The sequence below is a fragment of the Microchirus variegatus genome (genome assembly GCF_963457635.1).
Source record: "Microchirus variegatus genome assembly, chromosome: 3".
Classification (NCBI taxonomy): Eukaryota; Metazoa; Chordata; class Actinopteri; order Pleuronectiformes; family Soleidae; genus Microchirus; species Microchirus variegatus.
The window spans coordinates 15,790,172-15,817,543 of NC_139804.1; the positions used below are offsets into that span (position 1 = coordinate 15,790,172).

Sequence of the window (27,372 nt, forward strand, 5' to 3'; positions counted from 1 at the left end):
GGAGCAGACTCACGCCGACGCCTCTGGCTGCCACACAACATTAAATCAAATGCATGTTACTGAGTGAACAACTGGCATTGAAATGTTTAACTTATTAAATGTTGTAATCGGAGCTCAGAGTGAACCGAGTGGATGTGCTGGCACTGTAAAGTTAAACAAAGCAAAGCAGATGCAGTGATATGTGAACTAAATGGATATATTGGCTTGAAAAACAATACTGCCAGCTCAGAGGCTGGCAGGCACTGCGGGACTGCATTAGTCATATAAAGCCAAGGGTTCCAGCTCCTTTATTGCCTTCTTTGCAGACTAACAGCTATTCATCTTAAGTGGAATTAAAGGAGAGATGAAGAGTCTATTTCAATGGCGCAGGCAAATTAAAGTTATGATGTACAGCATGAGATCAGGGCTAAAATGGGAGGTTGTTATAGTAAACAGCATGACAGATCACCAGTCCTGGGGAGATTCTGCTCAAGTCTGTAACTAACTACCGTCTGTTCTCCTTCAATCATCCCTCCATTTCCCTCTGCTTCTTTGAAGCCAACCCCGGGGACAGAAACCGGGCCACAGCCGCCTGAGCTCAGAGACAGGGAAGATGGACAACATGGATTCTTTCAGCTCAGATGACAGTTTAAAAAAAAAAACACTCACAAGTGCACACACCTAAGGCCACAGCCATACTGCTACGATGTCAGTTGACAGCAGTGTTTTTTTTTTTGTTTCTTTTTAAATACGATCCAGGTGAGTTTTTCAGCTCAGTATCAGACATAATCTGCCTTAGAGAGCTGGGCAGTAATTCAATAACTTTTTTCCCCCCAAAAAAAGTAATGGTGATATTGAAAAAAAATAATGTTTGTGCATTGTTGAACACACTTTGACATATTCAGTATGAATGTCAGTTTGGTGTATCTTGTCCGTAAAATAGCTTTACAAATTTAGATTAAGTTTCACTGGTTTCAACTCAAAAATCATTATGTCTTTTGACATTACATTTAACAAATTCATTAGCAACATCAGGTGATTGTAAAATCTTCTGTCATGATTATGTTTGTGATGTGTTCAGCCTTAATCTACATCCACATCCAGAGCAGTGATTTCAAGCCTAAAACCCATGTGTGACCCCACTCGCAACCCGTTTCTACCCCCACCCCAAACTGTAAGTCGCCAGTGGGGTGTAATGGGATGCTCAACTCAGTTGGTACACATTGACTGAATAATGTCAATTATTGAGGGAGGCTGCAGGTATATTAAAAAAAAATAAAAGTAATGGGACATGATGATGCAAGCACAAACATGTTCCCGTTATTTTAATTGCTACTATGTAAGATGTTAACCATGCTGCTGCTGATAAAGGGGGGCTGCAGGATCCCGTTGCCACACTCATGCCAGTAGCAATCCTAAATCACCAGACCTGTTTGTCAGGCAATTAGTCCTCCAAGATAAAAGCTCCCTTGTAAATTAGGGGAAGTGTAGCAGGACCATCCCACTGTTAATCACCCATGCCCAGCTCCTGGCCCCCTTTAGTGTTGTTGCCCACTGCTTCTTTTTTTTTTTTTTTTTTTGCGCACCAATCCAGGGCAAAAATTAGCATCCACTCATCCAGGCAGCGGACAACTGTGCCATGCCTTAGTTGCATGTGACCCAAAAAGCAGCAGCTGATGCCGTCAACAGCACCATGCTGCATACCACAAACTGAAATCTAGTTAGTCATCAATCAGAAGAGTTCAAATTAGGGGAGAGTCAATCAACATTAGATCCTATGCAGGAGTTTGATAATGGGTATTTCTGAGATATATGTTGCATTCACCAACCTCCCAAAGCCTCATGCTAAACCATACTATTCCATTTTCATTTAAGAATGCAGAAATGCACTCTTTGGAAGAGACTCTTTGGAAATGATGGCACAGGTTTGGCATTTACTTCCTGACTGGTTCTTATCTACCAAAATAAATCTTTGTTCTTACTTTGGACCACTGTTGGTTTTCACATGATATAGGTTTTTAGGAATATTAGTACAGATGCGGATTACTTCTGAAATTGAGTTAAAAGAAATGCTTGTGTCGATGTAGATTATTATACCATTTCCTAATTTATTTTAAATCTGAAAGCCTCATTTTTAAATAAGAAAGGTAGTAGAATGGCTTAGCTTATCGGATGCTGATGCTCTCTGATTTATAAAATCCATGAGGAGGAACTGGACACTGACCTTAAAATCTCATCAAACAACCCGGTATATAGCCACCGTGAGCTGAGGCTGGAATAATCGCCCACAAAGGGCCAATCCCCCCCCTTACAAAATAACACTATTCCTACACCATCTCACAGCTGTCTATTTTCACTCCTCTCATACCTGCTTGGAATGATAAACTCTTTCGCTCTATTTGCTGTCCTATAGAGCTGTCTATCTCTTTTCCCCAGCTTCAGGCTCCATTGGGAAAAAGAGAAAGAGCAGGTGGGGGTGAAAGACGCAGCGTTGCTGCAAACCAGTTGGAGCTCAACTTTCCCCTTCCAGTGTCACCAATTCCCCTGGGATGCACCCCACTGCACAACACCTCCCAGTGGGTGCGCTAATTACTCCATTTACAATCATCATTGCTTCTCTCACCCGACCAGGCACTGGCAGGAGCGCGAGGAGAAAGAAATATCCAACAGAGAAAGAGGAAGGTGAATCAAGGGAGGATTGAGGGGGAGAGGACAAAGAGAGTGAAACAGGCATAAAAAGGGAGAGACAGAGGGAGGGGGGAGCAATAAAATGTCTGAGGTGAGGTGCAGTGGAGAGAGGCAATGTCAGAAAAGAAAGAGTGTTCTATAAATAGTGGCGATGCTGAAAACAGCCCCAAAAAACACAGGAGACAAGTAGGACTTCCTTACCTTGGCATTCTGCATTGCGCTCCTCATATCCAGGGTTGCAAAGGCAGTTCCCAATGGGGACTAACCACTCTCCATCAGCCCCACAGTACATCTTAGGAACCTCCTTCTCCTCTGAATTATCCACGCATGAGCCACGCACTTCCACAAGCGAGGAGGTATCTGCTCCAGTGATGGTGTCAGGAAACTGGGCCAAGTTACGCACTGCTAAGGGACACTTCTTGTAGAAGACCCTGACGGACACTAGCGCAATGCACGCTCCGACATCCTGGAAGGCTAAATAGAAACCTTTCCTGGTCAGAGCACCAACGTCGCGCACCTCCGTGTTCAGCTTCATGATGCGGTCGCCAATGTCCACCTGGGTGAAGCTCTCATCCGCGGCGATGGTGTCAATCTTTCCAAACTGGTTCTCGCGGATGTAGCGCTCTTTGTCATTGTTGGACTCATAGTAGTAAAGGTTGAAGGTTTCCTTGCAGGTTCCCATGACCCCTGGCAGGCTGTTGCAGTCTCGGAGGGTGAACTTGATCTCGATGTAGACGCGCTGAGCGCCGCCGCGGGGAATCCAATCAGTGCGGAGCCAGTTGTTCTGGTTTGGCTCCATGACATTACACACCTGGTACGTCCGGATGGGAATGTTCTTCTCATCCATAATGCTCACCTCCTCCCACTGGTTAAAGACAGAGAAAACAATGTTATGCGGATATTCTTGAACCTCTGAAACACATAAAAACATCAGAACTAATTGTTGTTCTGGAGTATTTCCAGGTTTTCATACGCAGTTAAGTTGAGCTAGGTTTTGATGGTGATATATGCCCTTTCCAGCTTGTTAGTAGCATGGCTATTCCAGTTAACTGATTAAGTCACACACCCAAATATCCTTAGCTGGTGGCTAGCATGTTGAGCACCATTCCAAATCTTTGTATCATTCATGAACTGAAATATTAAATTATTTGAGCTGGCAGGGACTTTAACTTGTTTCCTTGTCATTCCAAAAATGCACCGCTCTCAATTTCATCATGTTTTTTTTCCCGCTGTTGTCTTCTTCTGTTTAGTGGCCTCTTTAACTAGTTCAAAGCCAGGGGGCAGGAACTGCATAACATGAGCAGAGCACTCAAGCCAGTTTGGGTCTAGCCGATCGTATATATGGTAATTGAACGCCCAACCAGCTGGGTGTTTGTTTGACTGATAAATTTGATTTGGTAAGTTTTCAGCCACACTAACATGTTAACATGTTAAGTATTTTAAAAATCAGTTTTAATAAGACTAACACAACACTTACAGAATGAGACAATGCAAGGCTCTGCCAAAGAATGAGCGATACTGTGCAGAAGAGCATTCAGGAATGATGAGTCAATATTTGAGTCTCACCAGAGCAATTAATTGACGGCTAAACGTAATGCATATTTTATCAATGGCACCTATTAGACATGTTAGACTCGAATAAAGGAGCATATATTGTAGCTATTAATATTCATGTTTCATCTCGAATGTGTGCGAGAAAGACAACTCATAATCAGCTCTATGCATCAGTAATGACGACAGTTCAATTATTTCACTGGGAAGTTGTGATATCTTTTTAACACACACACACACACACACATAGAGGAGAGAAGATGAAGTGGAAGGAATGAAAGTAGGGAATTGCAAAGAGTAAAGGTCTCTGAGAATCAATGCTGATGATCTAATGTGTGCCTGCTTCACGTCTGCATACAGGATGAGGACTGCGAGACAGCACAAACGCTCACCGCTGTCGAGAGGGAGTGAGTGAGAGTGGGAGACGCTGACGTGGGTCACATGGATTACGTTACCCAGCGCGGCCTGGCTTATTTTTGCCGGAGGGCATGTTTGTTTTACTTATGATAAAGTTCCCCTTCTCCCCAACAGAGCACCGTGGAGCAAATACGAGTGTGTACTAAGAGGTTCAAAGCGACATGTTCTTCCCCCCCTGAAGATTTTCACAGTGTGTCTTAAATGGAGTCTTTTACTGAACTCTGCTGTAAACAAGAGCAGGCAGGCCTTTAGCTGCCGTAACGCCAACCATCTTGAACAAGAACAGTATAAAATATGCCAATAATCATAATAATGATAATAATAAGTGAGTTAAAGATATGGGTTACACTGTGACACCTTATCATAAACAATCTGGCTTACAGCTTTATTTCCCTGGAGAAGAGTGGGGTGAATGCTAAACATAGCTGCAGCGGTACGATTTGAGGCAAACGTCTATCATTCCCTGCTGTTCCATTCCACTCTGCTCTCTTCCTTTAGCCCCCTTTTGTTGTGGAAATCAAGCAGTGCTGAGATAAGGCTGCACCTTCCCCTGATAGCAGGGAGGAGGAAGAATAAGGCCAATTGGTGGTAATGAGAGGCTGAATGTGGGCTTGACGGCGCTGCCAGGACCCTGTCAATCACTTGTTTTGCAATAAAATGGCCCGAGAGGAGGGTCTGAGCTCAATGCTGGTGGAGTTTATTATGAAAAAGCATGTGAGCAACATGTGCACATGGAGAATTTCTCTTCCCCCTGGGTTCATTTTCATTAGCCGGCATTATTGTGGCTAATTTGCACTAATCTTCATGAAATATTAAAAGGTTTGTCTTTGTGTCCGTGTCATTTCTGTGAGGAGAATAACAGTCACCTACTGTTGACTGGCCAGATATTGGACTAGGTGGACTTTTTTTTTATTAAGGTGACCACTGACTTTAAGTGCGATAAACGTACCCTTTCCTTTTTGCATCGCAGGATTTAGATTTTTTGTGGGCATTTTAAGATTACATTTTTGTCTAAGGTCCAGGAATGACTAGAAAGACAGAAAAGGCTCCCTCTTGTGGCACGTCAAAATAAATCGCTAAGTCTTTTCAAGCAATTCATGTGAAATACTCCATGATTATCCTGATAATGCTGCACAATATCTTATTGTAGCGACAGACATTTTGATTGTGGTATGATTCATAATCAGTATGACTATCATTTTTGTTAACTTAACTGTCTCTTTTATTAAAAAAAATAAATCAAAATTGTAAAGATTAGACGTTTTTTGGCTTCAGTCGGCAAACTGAAGCCAAAAAAGAAGACCCATGCGAACAAGACTTTTTTGGCTGCTGAGTTCCTGCAGCACTGCAGTATTTCAACACAATTCAGTGTCTTTGTCTGTATGGATATTGCACTTGGGTGTATTGCGATTTTGCGATCAACCCCAATGGAATATCAAATCATTGTGAGTGCTGTTTATAGCGATGTGTGACAAAATTGTCCCATAATTGAAAATATATCAGACCTTGTAAGGCATGGCCGATACCCAAAAAAGCTAATGCTAATGGCACATCAGGGTCACTGAGGCCTTACCATACTCAAAGGCACGATTAACTTGAGGGATTGCGCATTTCATCGACCCGATTCCCCATTGCTGCACAGGCCGACCTAGCCGTGCTGCGGCAGGAGCTGAACCCCACTGCACTTTCCCCCCTTTATTCATCCATACCAGAGGAGCCTCTCTCAGCTGCCAAGTCGCTCTCCTCTCTGTCTCCCCCTCCTCACTCTACGACTCAACGGTGGAAAGGGATATAAAGTTTCTCCACAAAGACCGATTCAATCCACCGTCTATTCAGGAAACCCGACGCCTGCTGCAGTATCAACCCGAGCATCTGAGTGGTTAGAGAGACCAGGGGATCGAGGAGAAAGAGGGGCTACTTATGGACCCAGTGGTTCTCAGAGTGAACACTGGGGTCCCCATGGGGCCCCTGGACAGCTTTCTGTATAAACAGAAACAGCCAATTCTGATTCATCCATATGTCAGTGTCATGATTTTTGCAGCCTGAGCCTGACGTCCCATCAGTGCAGCCAGCCGCACAATAAATCAAATACATTACCATGAACCCCTCAAAAAATCCCATTAGAGGACTTTGTATATCTATTCTGCCAATAAAAGATAACATCTCCCCACTTTGGGCTCAAATAGGGATCATGCATCCTAACCGGGGGACACTTCATTGCTGAAGCCGACTTACCCCTCCTTCTGTTGGGTTGGCGACCCATCCCAGCTCCCCCTGTACAGCTCTGGAGTCCAGTAACGTGACTGGAAAACAAGAGCAGTAGAAGTGAGTGTGCAGATCCTACACACAACAAAACAACATTAATGAAGCACTTCATATTTATTATAGGCAGAAGGATAATTTTATTGTAAATGTTTAACTTTTTTTTTTTTGTAAAGTGATTCATCAGATATAAAAACACAGAAAATTATTAATGTGTGTACACCAGGAGAATAAAGGGCTTGCAAATGACACACTTGTACGTGTTATGTTATGTTTAAGCCTCCGCTGAGCTTTACAGGTGTCACATGGATTGATTTTTCTTGCACATAATGATTTATTTTCTTTCTTTTTTCTTTTTTTTTCAATGGATGACAAATTCATTTCCCGAGTGTGTTTAAATAATGATTTTTCAATTTGCTCTGCAGCAACAGCAGCAGCTCTGAGTCGGATGTGATCGGAATCAGCCACAGAGAGAAGCCGTGGTGATGCGGTGCGTGCATAAACTTATAAAAATAAAATATTAAAATGCGCTCTGAACGACGGACACGGAATTACCTTGTAAGATATTTTTTAAACACGAAATAGTACAATATTACTTTAATCATATGGAGATGTAGTGATTTTGTATACCCACATTCTCTAAATATATCCTTTAGTTTGAATTCGGCGCATAAATTAGTCGATTTACTCTTTATATAAACACTCAGTTAAGATTATTTTAAATGTTCAGCACATTATTTCATATTTACTCAACACTGAGATCGTGATGCATCATTTTGCGGACTTGTGTCGAACAGCTTCTTCTGCAGAAACAGAAAAACGCAAGTTATGCAGCGGACACACTTCGGATCAGGGTGTATAAAGGTAATGATATACTAGAACATGTAAGATATTTGTATTTATAGTGAATATTAAATGATGTGAATCAGCGCGTTGAGCATTTTCAAACTGCGTCCTGGAACTCATCTCCAAGATCTGTGTGTGCGGAGTATGGGGCGCACGTACGATCATTATAAACTTGTTTTGGTTTGGGGTTTTTTCACTGGACACATAATAAACACAGATTACTTGATGACCATTAACTAGAAGACGCTATTATTACATTTGTATTTGCAGTATATGCAGTTGCGTGCACCATACGGTAAAAAATAAGTTTGGGGTTTTATGTTCCATCATTTTCCAAAATCTAAACTCAACGTGCCAACGTGGGGCGGTCATTTTAATGAAAGTGATAATTGTGGAGCTGATTTTGATGATTTTTGTCAGCGTGACCTTCTCAAAGTAACGCGCAGAGCCCTGATTACAACAACTTATATCCCTGTTTCCAGTATTTCGGATCCAAACCCCGAGTCGGTGCCTCGTGCCGGGACAGCCACAATTCCACTTTGTCTGCACCCCCAAAAAGGTGACACACCGCTGTTTCCATTTAAAAAAAAAAAAAAAAAAAATCAAGCTTAATCCGCACTACAGTCGCAACCACGCAGGGGCCACGCAGAAGTGAGATTCTCCGCTGCGCAAACGCGCGCACACGGAGCGAAAGTCGCACAAGTCCACTCGCGGCAGTTGTTGTTGCTGCTGCTGTTCCTTTTTCCTCTCCAAAACATCCTTACCTTCATTTGGAGGATAAATCCTAGCCGAGGAAACAAATGTAGAGATCCCAGAAACAAGAAAGCTGACCGTGAACAAAACCCCTGCCATGAGTGCCATTTGTGTCCTTGTCCCGTTTTTTTTTTTTTGTCTCTCTCTCCTCGTTTTCTGCCGTTGCTCTTCTTCCCAGCTCCAGCTCCCTCTCTCTCTCTCTCTCACTGACACACACACAACACACACACACACTCACACTCACAGTCTCTCTCTTGCTCCCTCTCTCGCTTTCTCTCTCCCCGTGGAATATGGGTTTGAAGCGGACACAGACACACTACTGAGAGCGCACCACAGCCAGGAGGCGGGTCTATGGTGTGTGAGTGACGCGGCGGTGACCGTCAAACCATATAGGAGGTGGGGGGTGGGGGGGGGGGGGCAAAAAAACAGTGGAGGCTGCAGAGGGATTGGGGGGGGGGGGATAATGATTAAAACCCCCCCACCACCACCCTGTGTACCGCCACTGCTACCATGCACGCCAGCTCTCTCTTTTACAGTCCGCACATTCATGTTTCCTTACTTTGCACCAGTGTTCATATTCTATATGCTAAATGTTATATATTACATTTTCAAGTTTTATTCACTTGCTAATGGTGCTCTAATGTACTTATTTGACACCATCTTCCTGTTGCATTGTTCGCTGTACACCAAACACGCCAAAGCAAATGAATTGTATGTTTTAAAAAACCTACTTGGAAATGAACAATGATCTGATAAATGTAATGCAAAAAAAAGAATCATTACAAATAACTTAGTGGAAGTCACAGATCGCGTATAGAGCAGAGTGTGGTTGAAAATGTGCACTAAATGTCAAATGCATCCTATAGTGTGTTTTGACACGTGTGAGTTGTATTTGCCTCTCAAATATATGTACACATTAACATGCACTGCGTCACTTTTTAGTCTCCTGTGCTCCTCCAGAACTCTCTCTCTCTCTGTGTGTGTGTGTGTCTCTCTCTCTCTCTCTCACACACACACACACACACACACACACACACACACACACACACACACACACACACACACACACACACACCGCTCCTGCATCATGTAGTCTGGCTCCAGTCGAGCGCAGCGCTGCGCTGTGCTGTCCAAGGTGAGCCCCATCAGTCCAAGGTCGCCACCTAGCGGATGTACAGACGCCTGCTCCTGCCAGCAAAAATTGGATCAGAGAACAAGCACGAGCAGTGACCTCCCTCTGTGACATTACACGGTTTTGCACTTTGAGAAATTGACATTCTTCCGATGTACTTGTAGTGGGCCATGTCTCTTTGCGTTTATTGCAGTGTTTACCTCAGGTATTATGGGTATTCATGATGAAATCTGTGCCCGTGCATGGATGTGCAGGTGCATGGACCTGCATTTTTTTGAGGTTGCAAAGGTGAAAGATGCAAAGGAATCAATGTTACATCTGCAGTTTTCCCTTCAAACAAAGGCCTTGTTGTTCGTGTTTTAGAAAAGCCAGCTGTGTCCAGGTTTGGGGTTGTGCCCACAGGGTGCTCCCACTCTTTCATGTCCTCCCACACAGGTCTGCGATTGCTCCCATGAGATATGACCATTGCTGTGGCCAGAAGGCAACCTTTCAATAATCCACACAGGAGATAGTCACAGTGTGGGCAGGTTAGGGTTGTTGTTCTGCATCACCAGACACATCCACAACCAGCAGCTTCACATTATCATTATATCCTACTGAGTGGAATGCTGTTTTTTTTTTTTTTTTTTACATTTTTACAGAGACAGTGATTCAGCGGGAAAACATCCAACCGCGTTGAAGTGTCCTTGAGGCAAGTCATCGGATCCTTATCTACTGTAAGAGTTATGATAGTTTCTGAGAGTGGAAAGTCAAAATACACTCAGATCACTCAGTCGAGAAAACTGTGATATCTTGATATCAATGTGTGAAATCTGTGACCTTTAAAGCAAACGATGGAAAGAGCGGGGCACACTTTGAAATGAACACACGAAATAACAAAGAGATACTAATAAGTGTTATAAACAAACACAAAATACAACTGATATACTCATATCTCACTCCTGCTGCCAAAATACTGGAAAATGTGGTCGTATTTTAGTGAAACTGTGGATTTTGGCTGCACTTCCTCTGCCATTTCATTAGATTTTGATGTGAATAAGTTGTCTCTTATGATGTTTGTTGCTATGTTTGTATGTCTTCATATGCCTGTGTTTGAAATGATAATGTGTGTTTATTGTACAGAAGGCCAAAAAGGGCATACAGTGTTTGTTGGAGTTATATCGTATACAGGATATAATTACACATGTCAGTATATATGTTATGTATTATATATATATGGATATGTAGGAGTGTTCTTTGGGATAGACTTTATGTATATAACTGTAAATGTGTTGCTACAATTTGAATTTACATTTTTATTGTCTGTGCAGAGAGAAGCATTCGACAAAAAGGATTTTGGATAGTTTAATTTTTGTTTTTATGATAGCGATGCTCACTATCATATTGTAAAAACAATACATTTGACAAGATGAAATTGTGCCTGAAACAAATCACTGTATGGAAAGAAGTTGGATGTATTTTCCATTGAGGCAACATCACAACGATTTAAATCTGTTTTAGATGATGAGACAGATATATTTTCTTTTCATTACAGTATCATTGTCGTCATAGTTATGTCATTGTGAGGACATAATATGTCTATAGTCTATAGCCTCTAGCATCCGTGTTTGGCACAGTGGCAGTTCCCATGCCTTTTTGTATCCGTCACACTAGCCTCTTCCAAGACTTGGCTACAATATATATGTCCCTGCACAAACAAGGAAACATGTAGAAGTTTTCTCATACAGCTGATCTCACTGTGAATAGACCCTCCTTTGTCTCAAATGCTTTCACAAACATAGTGTGGGGCTTTGTTTTCCTCTCACAGATGCCACTCAAAGAAAGAGAGTGCAGTGTTTTTATTTAGATGTGGTTGGAAGTTGGGAGGCAGTAGAGTCCAAATCTTGGATTACTTAAGGAAATAAAAGCGTATTAGGCTGATGTAGAGGAGACAGATATGATTGTATGTGGGTTTATGCGGGTCAACTGGGATGTATGCACTATACTGTGCCACTGCAGATTTAAAGACCGTCTCAACTTGTGTAATGAAGCAGACACAGCACATGGTGCTCGACTCAAATTGTCTAACTTATTCCCAAAAACAATGATTGTCCAAAACAATGATTGTCCCTGTTTAACAACAAGCATGGCAACCTTAGGGAACCCAGAGCGGGACCTGGAGAAACCCCTCTGATCGTTTTCAACCAATGGCGGCAAGGTTTCAGGGACCAACGGTGGCGGCGCGTGCGTGATGGTGGTCGAGGGTGCGAGTGGGTGGGTTGTGGTTCTTGTCTTCTTTAATTGTCTCACAGTATTTTTGATTGATGACGCTCCCATCGTTCTTTTATTTTCTTGTCAAAGCAGGAGCTTTTTTTTGGTGAGTGGGAGTGAGGGAGGAGACCCCACTCCCTCCCTAAAGCAGCCCACTGTGCTTTCTCCACATGGCATCTGCTGCCCACACATCTGCATTGTGTGCCAATCATGCACACCGACTCCAAACCCTTACACGTACACGCATGCATAACCGAATTAACTAGCACTAACTTGTGCTGCAGACTGGTTTGTTTATGTGGGTCTCTGTGTTTGGTCAGCATTGCCTTTATTTGATGATGGATATTATTGAGTGAGTTTTTAAACATCGGAAATATCTCTAAAGGCAAGCGGGACAGTTTTTCTTAAAGCTTGTGCTATACAGAGATGTTAAAAACGACAGAGAATTAAAAGAAATCAATACAACAAAAAATGTTAGAAAGAGTGTTAAACAAATTAAAAAGATCAAGAAGAGAAGAATAAAATGGAAAATTAGAAAAATAAGATTCAAAAGCTTGGGATTGTGTTGAAAAATAAAAGAAGTAAACATCCATAAAATAATTATATATACAAAATGTCTAAAACAAAATACAAAATATAGAATAAAACAGATTAGATAATAAATAATGGTATTTTCACTGGGTTCCACCACTGTACTGAATAATAACTAAATGTTGATATAGATTTTTATTCACACAGAACTTTGGGTCTTCTTTTTTTTTTTTTTTTTTTAGAATTGAGAAGATTTTGGCAGAAAAACTCTCCACATTATGTTTATCTGGTACAATAAAAAAAAACTGCTTCCAAAGCACCGTGATTAGACGCATACGTTCTCCAGCAGAACACCAGGAGAGTCCAGTTAATGTAGTTAGTATTGTCAGTGAGCTCTGTGTACACTGACATATCTTAACAGAGGTTGTTGCAATACAGAGAGAGCTTTAAAAAAAAAATACAGAAGCCAAACAAAAGAGCATGTGCACCCATGATCAATATTTGCTACATACTCATTAGCATTCAGCTATTTCAAAAACTGCCAGATGAGATGGTGACACATCTGTGCATCTTTACACTTCAGTGCATTTCTTTGAGATTTTGTCACTTAAAGGCATAGTTCTGGTTTTTTAATTGTGGTCATATGAGGTGCTGACTGTTGAATGGGCGCCCCCTCAAAACAACACATTTTAGCCACATAAGAAAACCTTATCAATGCAACGCCATCATAAGTGAATTCTATCTTAAGAACGTTTGCCAATCTCACAGCTTTTTCGACCCAAAACTCACGTTTTTAAACCGCTCACTCTCCTGCACCAAAGCCCAGAGAGACAATCTGCATTTTTTAGCTCACAGGGACACAGGAGCTGCTGGTTTACTGCTGCCACATTTGATACGTTTGTATCACTTAGATAAATCAGACAAAAGGAATTCAAAAAACAAAGTAAAAAAAACAAACATATTTGAACGATAACTAGTGGATCAACGACTCAGGGAGTGCTGTGATATTCCATAACTGATCTCTGAGGACATTGGTGCGTGGAGAGTGAGCAGTTATTGTGAAACAAACATCAGTTTCCAATCAGAAAAGGCTGCCTTAATTTAAAACTTTATGTTTCGTAAGTTACTTTAAAAGCAGAGTGTTTTCTATTTAAGAATGACCATTGTGTTTCCATTGTATTTTATACAATAAACTCTTTCCTTTTATAAAACTTATGTCGACTATTTAAAATGTTATGCATGATATTCATGTAACAGGGTGAGCATTGATTTTTAAACATTTTTGGCTGATGATCAAAATGGAAACAAAACAAATTGGCTGTTCAGGCTTTATTGTTTTAATCACTATTTATTTCTAGATGCTTTGCAACAAATGCATGTAATGTTGTATAATAACGAAAAATACATAATCATCATCAAGTTAAGCATCAGTGCACTTGATGATGCTTATCTCAAGCTACTAAAATACCACTATGAATAATGTAATGCCAATCCAATGCAATCTTAATCTAAAATATGAAAGTGGTAAAGGCCAAAATCACAGGATTGGATATTGCAAAAGGTGAAGAGGTAGAATCTGATATGATCCAAACGCCCTTAATATTACATGCATGCACATGTCTGCGATGCTGCATTGATTGTGTGAGCTAAGTGGACATGTTTTAAGATAAAAGATGAGAAAGAAAGCAAAATCAGTTAATTTCATTTTCTGAAAAGTTTTTATCGGACTGATATTAGTAACCTGTGACATTGATATCGGAAATGAAAAAACTACGATTGAGCCGTCCCAATCTTTACAGAGCAATGTAAAAGTCTTTACTTTCAGCAACTTAAAAACAAAAGTTGTCAAACTTTCACCTATAAACCACCACAGCAGCCTCACTCAATCATTCCTCTCCAGGAAGTGTACAACACATTTATTGTCAACAAAGCCAAAACCTCCAACAAAGACCCCCTCCCTTACTCCTATTGTCATCTTCTCCCACCTCTGTGACTATAGTTTGGTCCATTGTTTCAACTAATTCTCCTAAATTCCCTCCTGCCGGCCCGTGACCCTCCAGGCTCTGGGATCTGCCCACCGCCTTCGGATCCCCATGCAGCTTCACGTGGGTGTTCCTCGGGGCTGCAGTCAGGAAGGCCGTCCCCGGAGGTCAGAGCAAGTGGGAGTCAGAGGAGACCGGAGCAGAATGGGAGGATGGAGATCAAAGTGGCAGCAGCAGCAGGAGAGTTGCTCTGAAGCTGAATGTCAGAGATAAAATCCACCGGACTGGAAAAACTGCTCACACAAGCAATACAGATACACACACACACAAGTTACATACACTACATACACAAGTGTCCTGTGTTATCTGACGTAGTGGAATAACATGTAGTGGAATAACACAAGGCAATTTTTCAGTCACATACATTAGATCAGCCAGCTCACTGAAAACTCAACGTTATGTGAAATGCTGATGATTTCAGAGTCGTAAATCTCTCTCTGACTACACTGTCTCACTTAGTCTCCAAATTACATCTTTCTTCATTCTTTGTCTCCTCTTATAATTACCATATACATCTATTTACAGCATGTGTTCTTTACATTGGAGCAGACACAATGCCTCTCTGCTATTTCCTTTTTATCTCAGGCCTTTGAAAATGTTTACAATAACCTGACGTCTGACTCACATCATGTCTGTGTGTGATCTTCCAAACCACTGCTTTATCAGTTACACTTCCTCCTCTGTTTACATTTGAATTAGGGATGCACAGACACCAGTACAATTACATACATTAGGATACTTAATAATACCATCCATCCATCCATTGTCTACTGCTTTATCCTCTACAGGACTGTGGAACAAAATATAATATTAGATACTATTTCTTTAAACATTTACAGTTTTCCCCAAATATATTGGAAGAGTGAGGACTACTCCTTTATTTTTTGCTGTCAAATATGATATATATTTGACATCAAAACATGAATATAAGACATGAGATCAGTATTTCAGCTTTTATTTCCAGGTATTTACATTCAGATATGTTAAACTACTGCGTGTTTGTAAGGGAACAGCACATTTTAGGTGAGCAAAAGTTTAAGAATAGTAAGTTAGACTTGAATTGGATTTATAAGTAGTTAATATTTTCATTTGCTGTGCTTCGTGTTGGTTCTTTAGATGTTTTATCAAATGAGTATTTCCAAACTACTGTACTGACATTGCAACGTACCCGCTTATTGCCGCACACCTGCTCAGCTCACTTGAAGTTACATATAGTGGTATCAGCTGTGCAGGTGCAGCCGTATCTGAGTAAATATATATATATAATATAGTTTTATGAAAACAAATACAGGACACGAGGGCAGCATTGGACCCTATCCTGGTGTCATTTCAGTGCATCCCATATTCAATATAGTTATTTGTCAAGGCTGTCATTCAGAGGGAGACAATATAATCATGTTCAACACTCAACCAGATGTACTGCTCTCCCTGCAGTTCCACTTTAAAGCATTAAATATAAAGTTTAATTGTTTTCTCTTGCAGTAATTCCCATCTGGAATTGACTGAATATCATGGCAGTTGCTTGTGTTGACAGCATGTTGCATGCATGGCAAAACTGTAGTGGAAAGTGCTTGGAGTGGTCATCTGCATACGTCATCCAGATTATTGATCCGATTGGTTGAAGGTCTTTCCAATTGTGTACAGAGGCATTTTCATCTATGTCTGTGGTCGTGGAGGAAAATAGGAGGTGGCTACACCCTTTCCAAGCTCATACTTAATCTCAAATGAGATTGAGATGCAGTCTGACATTAGAGAGGCTAGTCTCATACACAACATTTGTTGCAGGAGCAGAAATCCAAAGCCTGACAGGCCTCTCAGTCTCTATGAATGCTATAAGCTATACTTGGCACTGACAGAGACAACTCAAATCAAATGATTATCTCAAGTCACTACATAGTAAGGCATAGACCTTACAATATTATACCAAGAATAAATGAGCAAGCATTTGGCATCAGTGGAGAGAAAAATCTGTGGCAGAAGCAGACTGAAAGATGTGCAGCCATCTTCCTTGGCTTAACATGTGTTCCCATTTAAAGGTTTAAATGATGGTTTCATATGAAGACAGGCACAGTGGTATATAACTAAAAAACAAGAGGAAAAGATCACCAACTCTCACAAATAAGATAGAAAACTCAACACCCGTTCATAATCTGTCCACCGCTGTTATGTGACCTATTTGTGCCCCTGTCACCCAGCTCTTTACCCCTCCGACGACAGTATGTGAGTCGATAAGCATCACAGCAGTTTCACCAGTCGGGCCCAGCGGGTGAACATTTTCTCTGTGGCGGTGGAAATGTGAGTGAGCGGCAAGAGACCCTTTGTGTCGCTTCAGAATCACCTGAAGGTATTCACAGCAGACCGGTGTTGAGTCTACCCTGTTGTTTACCGCCCTCCTTTTTACAGTCTTGAGTTGTTGTTGTTCTAAGAAATGCCAGCGGTTTGATACATGACAGCAGGAGGTATTTGTCCCCACAGAGAGTCTCTTTAATGCCACGCTGTAATATTACTTCTCTGATCAAGACATATCGAGGTTACATGCCTCTCTCCGGTTCAGTCTGACAGGAATAAGCAGAAAGTGCCACAGAAATAAACAAATGAATGTTTCTAAGGCTTTGACTACAGTGTTGCACAAGATGCTGTGTCTTGTTTTATGGCACGTAAAGGTCGCAAAGTTGTACCAACATCGCAAATTACTTCTTGCAACTCTATGACAAGCCAGTCGTCACACTGTTTTGTTTGTAGATGCATTACTTTTGGTTGAGTAATGACCCAGGAAACTCTCATCTGGCTGCCAGATTAAGCTGGTGTTAGATGCATTTTTAGATGTCTGTGGTGGTACAGTCACTCAACGCTCGAAGCATCAACACTAGACGCTACAAATCAGGTCCAATTCCAGGCAGCTGTAGAATTTTTTATGTAAAAGATTACATGCAAAAGACATTTGGCAGCCACAACAGAGAATGAAGTGCTCCAGGGGAGATGATTTAAGGTGTCTTTAAGTTAATTTATGGCACTGTGTCAGGGACTTTGTAAAGCCTCCTCCTGATTATGATTTGAGGAGAAAGACAAGGAGGTGGAGTTGTGACAGCATGTGTACAGAATGTGTATGTGCAGGTGTGAGTATGGTGTAAATAGACTTAGACTTGACTTTATTGATCCCTTGGGATGACTCCCTCAAGGAAATTAGATTGTATGAAGTGTGCAGGGCATGTATATCTGTCTATATGTTCTGCTGTGGTAACGCCGACAGGAAGAAGCTGAAAGATGAGGGAGAATACATTTAGATTAGATAAAATTAGATTAGATAAGACATTATTGAAATTCACTTGTTAGCAGAGATGGGAGCAAACAAGAGCTACACTAGATTAAATAAGCAATATAAAACATATATGCGCCGAGAGACAATATCAACAATATAAACACACTTGGGGTATGAATATGACTTCATTGTCATTAAACTTGTTCTTTCTCTCCCTAGTTTGTGTCTTTCCTTCCTTTCCTCTCTCTCTCTCTGTGTGTCCTCATCTTGCAGGTTGCAGGATCCAGATCCAGTTTTGAGGCTACCACTAGTATTATTATTATTATCATCATAGATGTCATCACCATGGCCCTGTGATGGACTGGCCAACTGTCCAGGGTGTAACCCTCCTATCACCCTTTGTCAGCTGAGATAGGCAGAGCACCCCCCCCCCCCCGTGACTCTCCGGTGGAGGATAAACTGGTTGCAGGATCCAGATCCAGTTTCGAGGCTGCTACTACTACTACTATTATTGTTATCATACATGTCATCATCATTATTGTTATGCTATAATTAAAAGTCCATATCAATATAATTTTTTAAAACAATCCATGCTGCTGCTTATATACATGACTGTAGTTCTATGAACAAACTGTCCTGTATAAATGTATAACTTGACACAGTTGTATATCTGCTCCTGGTCTCTTTCTTCTGTCTCTGTCTCATCTCCCTCTTGTCCTTTCTGTCCCCCACCTCTCCTCTATCCCCCATTTTTCCCTTCACCCCAATTGGTCGAGGCAGATGGCTGGACATCTTTGAGTCTGGTTCTGTCAGAGATTTACCTACCTATTAAAAGGGAGTTTTTTTCTCTCCACTGATGCCTAGTACTTACTTGCACTGTGTGAATTGTTGAGTTTCTCTGCTCTACATGATGTTGTCTATGTATAGTGCCTTGAGATAATGTATGTTATGATTTGGCACGATACAAATTGAATTGAATTGAATTATATTTTGGGTCTGCTGCTGAAAGAGCTGCTTAAAGCTGCCACAGTGTAGGAGGCGAGAGGTGTTGTCCACGATGGAGATCAGCTATGCTATAATACTTCACTCACCCACATCATCATTGTTGTCCACAGGGATGTCCAGGACCAGCCTGGCTTTCCTCACCATCTTATCCAGGCTTTTTCTGTCCCTCTCAGCACCCAGCAGACCCCGGCGTGGAACATTGCAAACATCACCACAGTGTAATAAAAGGTCCTGTGTCCTGTGTACACAACAAAGGAGCTCAGTCTCCTGAGCATGTGAAGACGACACCTTTTTTACAGGACATCTGTGCTTGTGGACCACTCCATTTTGTTGTTAAGGTGAACACCAAACTCACCCACTAGCATTCGGCCCTGTAGGTGAATTCAAAAAATTGCAATGTTTTATAAATTGCTTGAATTGCTTGTTTAAAAATTGTTTCGGCACGACTCCCCACCGCAGTCCCTTTTATGACTTTGACCCGGAGTCAGACCCAGAGTCAGAAGACACTGTCGGACATTATTCTTCTTCTGCGGTACAATGTACGCAACCAGATGTGCCCGGACTAGTGCCTGGAGCAGGTGGATCTGCTGTTCCGGAAAAACCATTGGAGAAAGATGTATTTGAAATAGCTTGAAATGACTCAGCACACATGTGCTGTTAACAGATTCATAGTTCAGGATACTCAAATTTGGGATATTGCATCAGAATTGGACACGGAAAAGTGGCACCGTGTCACTCCTAGTACTGACACAGAGTACTGGTTTTGCTGTGTGTGCCCTCAACTCAACCCCAGCTTGAGACATGAATGCTAATTGAGGCACAAGGGAAAAAAACAATATTAATTACTTTGCAAAATTCTTGCCTAGCATCAAATCTGTGTCAGCTGAAGTCTATGATATGTGAGAATATATGAATCAGCTATTTTAGCTCACAGGAGCACAGGAGCTGCTGCTCTATTGCTGCTTAGTTTGTGTCAGTTTGGTGAGTGAACAAACTTTTTGAAGATCTTCCACAATTGTGGCACCAGGGGATGAACTCATGTTTGCCATGGTGTAAAACCTCTGATTTTCGACTTTGGTGCAAGGAGTGAGTTTTAAAAAGTAACACGAACTTCCATTTCCAATTGGAAAGATAAATCAAAGCTATTTTTAACATATCACATGACTTAAGCAGGCACATGAGGCAAACACAGTGTAGTCAGCACTGACTATGTGTTAGAACCTCACTTCTAAAAAACCTAATCCATCATTTGTGGACATATGAATAACACACAAAGTGACACTTGGCTGAACCATCAAACTTTGGGGGTTCATGACGGAGACTGTTCCAACTGATCTCATCTCCTAATTTAGTGCATAACCAAGAAAAAGCACAGACGGCGGTGGGAGTTTTGAAGCACACAATGAGCATTTGGTCCTTCAGCTGTTCCTCTCACACAAACTAATATCCAAAGATTCTGTCGGAAGAATTCAGTTGTCGGTATTATTACTAAAAGCAAGAAAAACAGGAACAGAAATGTGGTTTGCAAAACCTACCAAGACCACAATCTCACTCACAGATTAACGCTAACCAAAATAAAAGCTTAATTTCTATTTGTCACCTCCTCTTCCTGTTTGCAACCATAAAACATCAAACGTTACTGCCAAATAGAACCCAGTCTCACAAGTGACATGTAAAAGTGATGACAGAGGCCAGTGAGTGACGATAGTGCAGATATGTTGGCGGTAAATAGTTATTCACATACACATCGTTAACCTACTGAATTCATGAATCTGCATATTTATTACATTTGGATGTATCAGTGAGAGAAAGAATAAATACATAGTGATGGACACATTTGGTGTGAAAAGTCTCACCTCATTTACTGTGTGAGATGATAAGGGGAGAGAGGGTCGTTAGGCTACAAGAAACCGAGCATTTGCTCATAATAATGCAGTACATTAAAGCTGCAGGGCGTAACTTTTGATGCTTTGTTGACATTCTGCCTCTGTTTGGTGTTCATGAACTGAAATGATGTAATATTATTTGTAGGTCTGATATGCAATACTCTCAGACCTGACTGAGGGAGCGTTTGTGTGGATACAGCAGCAGCTCAGGGGCGGCGGGGGCAAGAAAGTGTTTAGCCACTTAAGTTCTTCAGCAACTGGAAATGTATTCATTTACTCCTGAAACATCTTGTGGATGCTTCTTTTTGTTTTCTGTCATCTCAATGTACTAGCTCAATTTCCTCTTTTTGGATGAGCGATCAGTATAGATCACGAGAAGAAGACCAGAGACGAGCACTGAGGAGGAAGAAATGGCGAAAGAGAAGAGGTGAAAGTTTAGGCAGCTCATGCTCAGAACAGAGCAAGTGTCGTGGAAGTGCCATCAAAGGTCCTTGAGTGTTGAAAACTCACACACAAACACACATGAACATACATACATACTAAAAAGGTTTTTTGTCAGATGTTAAAATTGTTGATATAAAGTACATTTGTAAATAAACTATTGTAATGTTTGTATTTGTTGTTTTATGTTTTACGTCATTTTCGAAGCGCTTGTCAGTCGCGCTATTTCAGCCATAAATCTCGCCCGAGAAGACAGAGTGTGTTGTGATTGGCCAGCCAGCGTAGAGCCTTCCCACCTGTGTTGTGATTGGCCAGGTATCTGGAAGTGACGTAATCTATCACGTCAGCTCTCAGAAGCGCAGCTCCCTCTCTGGAGCGGTGGATGCACTGCTACTCATTATCAAAACATTGTTTTAACAGTGTTTAAAAATAGCTTCGTCACGACTCCCCGCCGCAGTCCCTTTATGACTTTAAACCGGATTCAGACCCAGAGTCAGAAGACACTGTTGCTCGTGAAACACCTCCACAACGGACGTTATTCTTCTTCTGCGGTTCAACGTACGCAACCGGATGTGCCCGGACTACCGCCCGGAGCAGGACGATTGGTTGTTCAGGAGAACCGCTGCTTACGTAACTATTACGGGATTCTCAGTGATCTCGTTGAGCCCCGAGATTACAATAAAACACAACGTTCTCAGCAATGGCTGAACTGTTTGTTTCGAACCGTCAGGCTTCATAAACAAGGTAATGACGCAGATACACACCAAAAAAAACAGCGTTAATAGGAACTTCCGGTCTAGTTCCGCTTTAAAGCTCACATAGAGTGGTCCTGTTGCACATATGTTAGTTATGGAGGTCTACTTACATACATTAACTTGTTTTTATGGTCAAAAACCTCCTAGTTGCTGTAAACGAGCCGATAGAAATCTCTCTTTTCTGACGGTGTTTCCCAGCCGCGAGATTTGAGACTCAACTCTCACACCCAGAAGACAGAGTCTTGTGATTGGCCAGTACCCAGAAGTGACATATTCAGCAAACCCGCTCTCAGAAGCGCAGCTCCCCCCTCTGGAACGGTGGATGCACTGCTACTCATTATCAAAACATTGTTTTGTTCTAGGTCCGCTTTAAGTAACCTTAAGAGTATGAGATGAATATTTACAGCGTAAACTGTTGCACTTGAGATTTTGCACTTGTGTAAAAGTGTTTTATTGCACAAGGGTTAGTGTGATACATTGTTCCAGTTTTATAATAATAATCCAGCTGGATTATCTAGTCACTTTTCATTTGACATTAATGCTGTTTGGACTTTTTGTTCTTTAGTTTTCTCTACCTTGGGTTTTTAATTTCCATTTTCTTTCCAGTTTTATTGTGTATTTCTTCCTAGTGTGTGACCTTGCTAAATTATGTCTACCCACCCTTATGTGATTGGGTCAAATGTTGTTTCACCTGTTGTCTGTTCCCTTATGTTTTTGATATATATATTATATATATATATTTTTTTTGGACATCTTGAGCTTTTGATTTAGTAAAGACTTTTTTTTTTTTTTTTTTCAATCTGCATTTGGGTCCTCAATTGTAGGCCCTGAACAATGTGTTCCTCAGTTATATTCACTGTCACTGTTTAACCTTAAGCCTATGATAAGGCCATACTACATGATCTTTTTGTCTATTACAACCTGTCTGTGACTGAGTAGGTCATCGTGACGAAAAAGAAGACTTTGGCTTCTGATGCAGTGTGCTTGTTACTTGTTACTGTGCTATGTTCTAAAAAGCCATAAATAAAAGAAAGAACACAACTTTTTATGCTTCCTTGAAGACAGTATGGACTGTCCTTCCTTCAAAAAGAGCCTGAGACAGCTTCCTCACTCCCGTTTCATCTCATTAATTGGTTTGTTTATGCTAAATACCTTTTCACATGCATGATTTCCAAGATATGTCTTTTATTGTGGTTCATTATGAGACAATACATGGAGTACAATGATAACTTTTCAGGGCCAAGGGGCCCCAAAAACCTACATCTTCCAGGCTATAGTTTTCATGTAGAGAGTAGAAAGCTTCCACTTTAGTGCACTAACATGGCTGCTTCCATAAAGCAAGGGCCTTGGCTAAAGTACATATAAATCGGTGATACACTTCTTTAAATACCTATGTGTTGTAGGTAATTGTTGTGCCACCACACCCTCCTTAATGTTACACGTGGGACCCTCTACTACAGCCATAAAGACAGGATTTAGCAATTCAATCAAAATCTACCAGAATCACTCTCAGCAGATGTGGGTGCAGCTCTAGTGCCAAGACTCTCATCACTCTTTTTTGACACACAGATTTTATTGATTTACCTATTCTTTAACGTCAAGCAAAAAGAGAACTTGGCTTGTGACTGATGGGTTGCTGGTTTGAGTCCCTGTCAGTTCAAGGGCTGAGGTACACCTGAGCAAGATATCCAATCCCCATGTCTCATTGCTCATTGGACACTCTACAGCAAAAGAACCTAAACAAAATGTGTTATTTAGCTTTCCTTTGACAAGAGAACTGGTTTAATAAACCCAATGAAACTCAGTAAGCTGTCTTTGCACCAATTATCCATACATTGGTGTCATCTACTTTTAGCTGCAAATACCTTTATTTATTTAATAACTCCTTACAACACTGTTGGTGTGGAAACACAATCCATGTAACAACCATAGCTGGTTATTCACACCATTTACGTCCCATTTTCACAAGTAGAATCACTACTGTCTGACAAGTCACTGCAGGGACTCTGTATAGAGATGGAGAGATGTTGAGGTGAAATATTTTGTTCAGACCAGCTATTCTCTTCCTCTTGGTCCCCTCCCTTCTGAAAGTGCAGGCTATAATTGCACCGTCGGTGTTGATGGAGGATGTGGGCGAGCTAGCTGAACACCGTAATCACCCAAAGGTGGAGCGGTTGCTATAGTGTCCTGATGCCGTACAGCGACAGCAACAAGAGCTCATTGAACTGCACAGAGGAGAGAGCTGTCTCTCCTCTGATGAGATGTGGAGCACACTGATGATACACACACACACACACATACACTGAGGCTGCTCATACAAAAATGTGCAATGGACAGTACTGGAATTACTTTATACTTGAGGACCTTTTATTAGCTGCAGTAATATGCCTTTTTTTTTCATTTTCACACCAGACCCTGAAACTAAGGCACCTTTACATTGCTCAATGCTGTTTCATAACACATCAGATTTGACAGTCACTTGCATTTGACGTCCATGTGTATGTGACTGTCCTGTAAAACTGCAAGCATGTGCACATTGACCTATTTGCATGTGTCATCGACGACAACAGATCATGTGATATTTGTTGTGAGTCCACTCAGTATTGGAAGAAATGCAAGCTTATGTGGCAGTCCATTTGTGGGTCCTAAAGCAACACAGTGTCTGAGCAGGTTTACATTGCCTGCATTGGCACTATGGTACTTCTGGTTTTGGGTCTGTGCCACAAGAAGTATTACAACATTCTACTTTACGGCATACATAGTTTGAGCTTGCTGTGTTGTTGAACTCATCTCGTCCTCTTGTCCATCTCATTCACAATTGACTGAAACAATATATACATTGAGCAAAAGGTTATTATAAGCCGGGTTCAAAACACAAGCTACACAAACTAACGCAACATCTTTCTTTTGTCATTTTTTCCAGGGTTAGCTTCCGTATTTATTATATTGAAAAGTAAAACAATGTCATCATATTTGTATAAAATGACAAAGTAATCAAACATTTGTACATTAGAAGTCCTAATTCAAAATTAGATCTGAGTCACATCAACGGAACCAAACATCGGATTTGAGTCACTTCAACATGATAATCTAAGCCTAAAATTCAGTAATTTTACTGACTTGACATTAGGAAAAATAATGAGTTATATAATGAGTTATATAATAAAGAGTTTTAGAATACTAAAATACAATATGTTTTTCTTCGTCTGACTGAAACTGTACTAAATGTAATTTCTCATAGTTGGACTAACACACCCAGCTAATACAGTTAGAAATAACATTACTGTTGCACGAATATGTTCAGCTGGCCCACTATGCCTATTCAACAGCGCTCAGTACATTTCTGAACTATGACTATGCAATATTAATTTATGCTTTTTAATATTGAAGAATTAAATATTTTGACGTTAATGTATATTGATAGAATGACATTCAATGACCATTTTGTTTATATAGCACTTTTCATTCATTCAAAGTGCTGGGCTTAATACTAACAAGCTGAAAGGAGGAATATTGCTACCTCAGCAGAGTGACACAGAAATGTATTTAATAACTCAATCTCCAGCAGGTGCTTGTATACTGGGACAAGGGCAGTCGTCCAATTACACAGAATTGTCAAGCTACAACTGAAGCTTGACTCAACTGTGCATGGAAACCACTGACTATACTCTCCTCACACGGGCACCACTGATGTTGAAAAATTTAACCATGCAGCACACGCACAGTCGGCAATGCACACAAAGACAAAAACAGTCATTCAAAATGAATATATTCACCAAGAATCTTCCAGAGCAACTGACAGCTGCCCACATATTGGCTTCAAATAAGCATACACGCACGCACACGCATTTTAGGAGAGTAAGAGTGACAAAAAAAACAAAAAAAAAAACGAGGGAGGTGGAGAAATGTAGTCACACCAACCAACTAAAAACACACGACAGCAGCACACTTGCAGCAAGGGACAATATGTACTGATGACAAACAGCGGCGGCCCAACACCAAATATCAAGCTGAGGAGCTGTGGGCTACAGACACAGCCGACTGTCTCCCACTGGACACAAACTAACACATTAAGCCAGCCAGACATGTACTGCAGATAGAGAAAGAAGAGGAGGGAAAAGAAGAGATTCATTCTGTCAGGGACCAAACATGAACACACACGCACATATGCATACAAATCAATCTCAAATAGATTCACATCTCTTACTCTGAGTCGTATTGACAAGATCCTTGCGCACACGCACACACACACACACACACGCACACACACACACACACACACACACACACACACACACACACACACACACAAACAGGTAGCACCTCAGTGCCAAAATAGCAATTACCCGTCCTGTGCTGTGAGATAGGAGCTGCTGGACCCTGGAGCAGCTGCCTGGTAATACTGATTTAAATATCCCATTGCAGCATCTCTATCCAATTTGGGGAAGAATGGCATTATGTATATAAGTATGTATGTATGTATGTGTTTGTGTCTGAGGTTTATTTGCATATAGAAATGAAGGGAAGAGTGTGTGTTTATGCATGCAGTGTGAAAACGGGCAGGATTGTCAGTGCGGTGGTGGGAGGCAGAGATACAGATGTTGTGTTGATAGAGATCCTTATATACAACAATCTATACATTTCAAATAGAAATGGGTGGAATCACTGAGAGAAAAAATCATTCTGGAAAAGTACATCTTAAAGTATTGGATAACAATGGCTTTAAAGTGACAGTTCGGTTTTTTGAGGCACTCAGACAACTTGCCAAGTCCAACTATACGTGTGGGTGTTGGTGTGGGGGAGGAAATCGATGTATTGGCCCTGTGTATGTGGTGCTGTATCTCTTTATAAGCTAGTGCGTGTTGAATCAGTTTCAGAGATAGATTGTGCTGTGGTTACGTATGTTTCTTACCAGCTGTACAGGATGCCGACGCCATATGATTACCGACAACAGTTCTGCAGATTATATGTCATCTCCTTCTACTTCCAGGTCAAAGACTGAGGAGGACATTTTGGTGCATGCACAGAACGCCAAATCAGACTCCAGTCTGATTGGCGATACAATAACTACTACTACTATTACTACTACTTCTACTACTAATAATAATAATAATAGCGTCAGGTTAAATTTGCATTCCCTCCCAGATTGAATGACTCTGAGATGCACATTGCACATATATTTTTGCAAGCCATTTCCTTTCCAACACAAAGCTACAACATGTAGCCTATTCATACTCCAGTCGTTAGTGATCCTTACTTTTTAAAACTTGAGACAATGACCTCATACAGAGACAAAACTCCATAGCTCTGAGTGATAAGGTACAGTGTCTGCCTTTTTGCATCTTTTATTCTGATCTTTCTTTAAATAAATCCATCCGATGATCTGATGAATGAATAAATGAAAAACACCACAGCGGAGAACGATCATATGGGAATGGTGTTAATTACCTTTTTCAGCAGCTTCACTCAGGTTTAAAAAATGCACCTGTTAATTTCAGTTTCAAAGAGGCTTTAATGTACTGAATACTTGCCACTTTATTTTAACAACCCATTTTAGCATATAGGGCATATTCAT

General features: G+C 41.1%; 1 protein-coding gene across 1 annotated transcript in view; it reads right to left on the bottom strand.

The window, feature by feature from the left end:
• epha4l (eph receptor A4, like) overlaps positions 1 to 8,604 on the bottom strand; it is a gene marked incomplete at both ends in the record, with an annotated part of 62,200 nt that extends 53,596 nt beyond the window's left edge. Inside the window, 3 exons of the mRNA XM_083886273.1 lie at positions 2,869 to 3,532; positions 6,871 to 6,938; positions 8,508 to 8,604. Coding sequence (XP_083742399.1) covers positions 2,869 to 3,532; positions 6,871 to 6,938; positions 8,508 to 8,604 — 829 coding nt within the window. The remainder of the gene's footprint in view (positions 1 to 2,868; positions 3,533 to 6,870; positions 6,939 to 8,507) is intronic.
• Between the last annotated feature and the right edge of the window lie 18,768 nt (positions 8,605 to 27,372).